Source organism: Poecilia reticulata, unplaced genomic scaffold (assembly GCF_000633615.1).
Source record: "Poecilia reticulata strain Guanapo unplaced genomic scaffold, Guppy_female_1.0+MT scaffold_207, whole genome shotgun sequence".
Lineage (NCBI taxonomy): Eukaryota > Metazoa > Chordata > Actinopteri > Cyprinodontiformes > Poeciliidae > Poecilia > Poecilia reticulata.
This window is the reverse complement of record NW_007615021.1, coordinates 40,585-46,437: the sequence shown is the minus strand read 5'-3', so window position 1 is coordinate 46,437 and position 5,853 is coordinate 40,585. Positions and strand designations below refer to the sequence as shown.

Below are 5,853 nucleotides of genomic sequence, written 5' to 3'. Positions count from 1 at the left end.
ATTATTCAGCAGTATTTAGAAATAATGTATGAAAGTATAACGCAAATATATACAGATGCATCAAAAGAAGATGCATCTGTAAAACAGGAGTAGCAGTATATATTCCTAAACAAAAAGTTTTTTATGAAAAGAAGAACAACAGATAATTTATCAWTTTTTTTCAGCAGAGATGTTGGCAATTATCTTGGCATTGCAGTGGGTGGTGGAGGTGAAGCCCAGTTATCTGTTCAGATTCAATATCCTGCCTAACTAGTATTCTAAGTGGAAAATCAGAAAGCTGTCAAGATCTTTTAGATGAAGCTAGTTATTTGACATGTTATAAAGCAACAAAAGATAAGTATTCAGTTCACATTCAGCACATAAAGGAATTTTAGGTCATGAAAAAGTAGATAAGTTGGCTAAAAAAGCAGTTAAGGCAAAAAAAATTGAATATATCTTCCTAAGTAGAGCAGAAATAAAAGTCATTATTAAAGACAAAATAAATAATATATGGCAGGAGAGATGGAATTTAGAGGAAAGAGGAAGGCATTGACATAAAATACAGAATGAGGTAATCATAAGAAATAATAGTATAAAAAGTATTTAAAAGATACAAAATTAGCTGAGAGGATTTAGTGTGTGTGTGTGTGTATAGGTATATATATAAAATAATTATTTTTAAGGTTTGAAGATATACATAGGAAAAAATCAATTTCTGAATTACATCTCCGTCCAGTAGATGGCGGTAATACACAAAGTGTGTAAACATCCAGAAAACACTATAGAAGAAGAACTCTGCATTTCTGCCCTGCCTCACCCTGCGGATGAAAGTTGTTCTCTTTTGTGGCGTCTCGGTACAAAGGTAGAAAAGACTTGTCTTCTTTATTTTACAAAATAATTTCAGAACAGCAAAAAACGTCCTGCTCTGAATCCGTCATTCGAACCTGATGGTGTTAATGTAGCGGCCGCATCGATCCGAACTCACTAKCTGTGCTGCGTGGCAATAAACACGAAGAAGGCTTTTAGAGGAACTTATTGTGGTGGTTTCCTTCCGATAAACATAAAAATATTTTAATATAATAGTCATTATGCATTCCCACTTGAACTGAGTAAGCTATCATCTCTGGACATAAATCCAGATCTGTTGTAAATAAGTCAAACTGCTTATTTTTACTTCTATTTTTCTGTCCTTTCTCACTGTAGACATCATTTTCATCCATCCATGGGAGGACAACCTTCAATACCATGTAAGTAAACACTATAAAATCATATGCATGAGATGTACGCACATTAGCCACTTTATTATGTGGCACACTCTKGCAGTTGTGTTTCCACAAAAAGCAAATCCACCATACCAGACCGACTTTATTTATAAAGCACTTTAAAACAACCACAGCTGATACAAAGTGCTGTACATTAAAACACAACATAACAAAACTATAACAGTTTAACAACAAACATATAATTTAAAACTAGATCCCGCTGTAATTGAAAGCCAAGTAAAATAGATGGGTTTTAAGATGAGCTTTAATCAGATCAGTTGGCAGCAACTCACAGTGAAAGCTGACTTCCTAAAGCTTAACATGGGCATCAAAACTGGAAAGAAAGGGTGATGAAGTGAGTTTGATAGTAACATGGTTGTTGCTGCCAGATAAATGAGAATGTCAGAAACTGCTGATCTACTCAGCTTTATATAAAACGGTATAAAAAGAAGATAAATAGAAACCCTCATTTTTGGTAACTGTTCAGATGGTAGTTGATTTCAAAGATTATTTGAGAATGGGCTGGCCAGTTCTGGGTGACAGAAGCTGAAAGAACCACTCGTACAAGTTAAATTATGCAAAATAACACCTCTAAATATCCAAAACGTTGAACCTATAAAGCGGCTGGGCTTCAGCAGAAGCAAAACAAAGTAAATGTAAGAATAGGAAACGGGGTTTCTGGACAAACTTTAGGGCTCTTAATAATATTTAGTCTAACAGAGGACATTTGGGATGTGACAGAAGGTGGGATTTATGATGAAACCTTCAAATGTGCAGTAACTGTGTGATGCTTTCATGTCAATATGGACTAAAATACCTGATGAAGGTTCATGACACACAGTGAAGGAAGCTTTGAAGAAAGAAGGGAGTCTAACTCAGTACTAACAAGGTGAAACCTAACAAAGTGACAGTCAAATGTTTTCTGCTTTAATGTCGTTTAGCAAATTACTTCACTTAGTTTTTAAAACTTTCATACTTTTGTCAAGCATGTCGTATTAGAAATCTGTGTCAATAAATCCTTTCTTTAAAATAACTTTTTCCTTCCCCAGCATGTTGTAATTGTTAAACTTCCTTACACTTTCTGATTCTAAAAGTATATTTTACAATCAGGATTTTTTTTTTTTACGTTTATGTGGCTGTAATCTAAAATATACTTTTTGAAAACCCAAAATGATTATTATTTTTGTTATGTTTAGCTCCGCCTCCCCCAGGTAAGTAAAATATTTTATTAATGCTTTCACTGATAAAAGTATTTTAAATCTTTGCAAATAAATTATTTATTTAAAAAAAAAAATCCCTACCCCAGCATGTTATTTACTTCTCGATTTAAAGATATATTTTACAACCATGATTTCTTTTTACATTTACGTTTCTTTAGTCTTAAAAATATGGTTTGAAAACCTAAAATAATTTATCATTTTTCTTGCGTTTAGCTCCTCCACCTTCAACACGTGAGTAAAAGATTTTTACTTTTTGATGCTTTCACTAAAAATAAAAGTGAGCATTGTGCTTTACCTGCTAGACTCTTTACTCACCGTTCTTATTTTTAATCTTGTTTTTTATATGCTCAATGTAGCAGAACTTTTAGCAGATTGACTTTTAAGAAAATGATTTACTCTAAATTTCTCTTTTACAGTTTTTGCTTATCCTTGGATGAACGTTTCCTGGGGGTGAGTGAATGTGTTTATATGCCAATGATGGTTCTCTCACATTATTTTGACGTCCTGCACATAAAGATCTTCATCTGTAATTGAGTTATTTAGACTTGGGAAATGCAGAAATAATATTCTATAATAAAAAATCACATTAAAATAGTGCATTTAATGTCCTGGTAACTAATTAGGCAGCAATGTGTCCAGTTAAACTTCTGTCCTATTTGCCTCTTCTCCATTTTAACAGAGACCTTGACAGAGATCTGCATTATGTGGAGAATTTTCGACCAGTAAATGACCAAGTCAGACACATCAGAGTTCTGCTGTATGGACCGGTCGGTGCTGGGAAGTCCAGCTTCATCACCTCTGTCAGTAATGCTTTGCGAAGGAGAGTGACCTGTGAAGCTCTGGCTAGTGCTGCTAACARTTYAGGGCAAAGTTTTTCCAAGAAGGTGAATATGCATTTTCCTTTGTTTTGAGACACAAAATAGATACCATCTTGTGTAACTTAGATATCTTATAGTTTTAAAAGGTAAGGTGCTGTTYATGTATACATTCAAGGAGATTGACCAACATGTGAGTGCTGGTTTAGTCACAGTTGAGGGAGAGAGAGAGAGAGAGAGGATGAAGATGTAGATGGTCCAATAAGCTTCAAGCTTCATCTGGGAAGTTTCACTAGTGAAAGAGATTGAAGGTCTGGCTACATTTGTCTGGATATTTTCAACAGATATTGTYTTCCAGTTAAAGAAAAACACATTGCTGTGATTGGCTGTGTTTATTTACARCAGTCAATTATGCTGYAATACCTATTATGGCCAGCAGGTGACACTGACAAAGGCAAAATTCAAAAGGAGAGAGAGTGTTTTCACACCTGACAGTCCAGTAGTCTTGGTTCTATTGGGGACCAAAATTGCAACATTTGTTAGATTGTCAGCAGTTGCGGTTCACTTTCACATTGCTCTGTGTCAAATGATACAGTCTCTTAATAAACCTCCTCACCTGTGGGGGCGCTGCTCCAAGAACCACTGAAGAAGACGCTTCTGTCTTCTTCAGTGGCATCAGATTTTAGCGGTCGAAATATATCTGTCAGAGGAACCCAACTGCAAAGGGAAAGAGTAATTAAAAGGATTATTTCACCAAATATTGACCTCCGGCCCTTGTAATGTAATTGTTTGATTAAACAGAAACCATCATCTGTTAATGTTCTGCTAATGTCCCAAAAACCACAATTTCACAATTGCAGTGTTTAGATTAAATAAGAAAAACAGTTTAAAATCACATGAATAAGTTTGTTCACGTGATAAGTCATTRAAAGCAAACAGCGCCAGGATCCTCCAACCACTTCGTGTCGTCTTCTTTGTCTTTTCCAGGAGGAATAACATCCGATTGTTAATCTTGCAACAAAGTTTTACATTATCGTCTGTATTAATTTCAATACAGCCGAAAAACCATCTCATCCTAGCACAAAAAACTTCTTTTTTTTGCAAAAAAATAGTCTTTTGAAATTAGCATGTTSCCATTAAGTAAATTTATTGTCGTAGTTCGTATCTGCGCAATTTTAAGGTTGCTGGAAACACAGCTGCTGAGATTTAAAAAATATATATTTTTCCCTACAGGATCCTGGCCCAGAGGGCAACACAGAAACGGTTTCAGACACAATGTCAAATATTAAAACCTATAATTAAAGTCAGAACATATTTTAAAACCATCTCCAATGAGCTGGAAGCCCCTTAACTCTTAAAATGTTCAGAGACRCCTGCCCTAAACTGGCTGATATAAATGTTGCATTATATCTGAAAACACAAGATTTTTGATCATTTGCTATTTGTCACAGAAAATAATGCTTAAAATAAGGGGCTAGGAAGAAACGTCAGTAGTTCATTTAGTACATTGGTGGTTTTCTTTTGCTGTTTTTCTGTCTGTTTCTTGCTGGTGACAGTTTTCTGACATACTGTCTGTCAGTATTTAGCTCATAGGATCCGGAAAGGAGGCAACGGAAACCATTACTGTCTTGTGCTCAATGACACCATGGGCCTGGAGGAAGGATATGGAAGAGGAATCCACACACACGACATCAAGCTGGCTATGATGGGGCACGTAAAGGAGGGATACAAGGTATATTTAGCTAAAAGTTCTTTTTACCTCCAACTGCAAGTAACATTGTCAGCAAAACAATAAAGCTTAATTTATCTGTCAAATCCTTAGATTMATAAATGRCCATKATTTTTACGTTACAGTTCAATCCTGTGGCTCCACTGTCTMATGGGGATCCTGACTACAACTCGTCTCCATCTCTAAACGACAGAGTCAATGTTATGGTTTGTGTTCATAATGCAAATGCACCAGAAATGAAGTCCTCCATTTTACGGAAACTGAGGGACATCGGAGAAGCTGCCAGTCGTAAGGGTGAGAATCAAACCATAACCTGAAAAAAAAGTATAAATTAACAAAACAGAAGTATGTTTATTTTTTTATAACTAAGAAAAAAGAACTTTGCTGGAAAAGAAATGTCTAAATTGATCCATATTAAGCTTAACTTAGATTGTCATAGAAAGTGGGATTCAGTTCAGTAATTCAGTGCAAAAGTGAAGTTGATATCACACAGATTCATATAGAATAACTCACACAGAGACGTTTTAGGTGAATCCACCGGAGTTTTTTTTGTCATTTATTCTGTTCAACCACATGGATTTGGTGTCTTTGGAGACCAGAAACTGTCACTTTTTAAACCAGGTTCCAGAGTTTTAAAAAAAACAGTTCCGTTCGTTTTTGTGCAGAGTGACATTGTAGCTCCATCTTTCTCCATTTGTGCTGCATTGGCCTCACTCTCACAGATAGCAAACATTGTGGGTYCTGCATTTTTATGTTGTTCTGTGGCGGAGTTGCAGCGCCGCCGACTGGACACATCGATAGCCATACTGTACATTGTCATGGCTATCAATGTGTCTTGATCTGAGCTC

General features: G+C 35.6%; 1 protein-coding gene across 1 annotated transcript; it reads left to right on the top strand.

The window, feature by feature from the left end:
* Nucleotides 1–748: 748 nt before the first annotated feature.
* On the top strand, nucleotides 749–5,644 carry LOC103460204 (interferon-induced protein 44-like). The gene is made up of 8 exons (XM_017303191.1): nucleotides 749–841; nucleotides 1,183–1,226; nucleotides 2,438–2,452; nucleotides 2,675–2,692; nucleotides 2,878–2,911; nucleotides 3,141–3,345; nucleotides 4,856–5,008; nucleotides 5,131–5,644. Exons 1-8 carry the CDS (start codon nucleotides 804–806, stop codon nucleotides 5,320–5,322), a joined length of 699 nt encoding a protein of 232 aa, XP_017158680.1. The 5' UTR covers nucleotides 749–803; the 3' UTR covers nucleotides 5,323–5,644.
* Nucleotides 5,645–5,853: the final 209 nt, after the last annotated feature.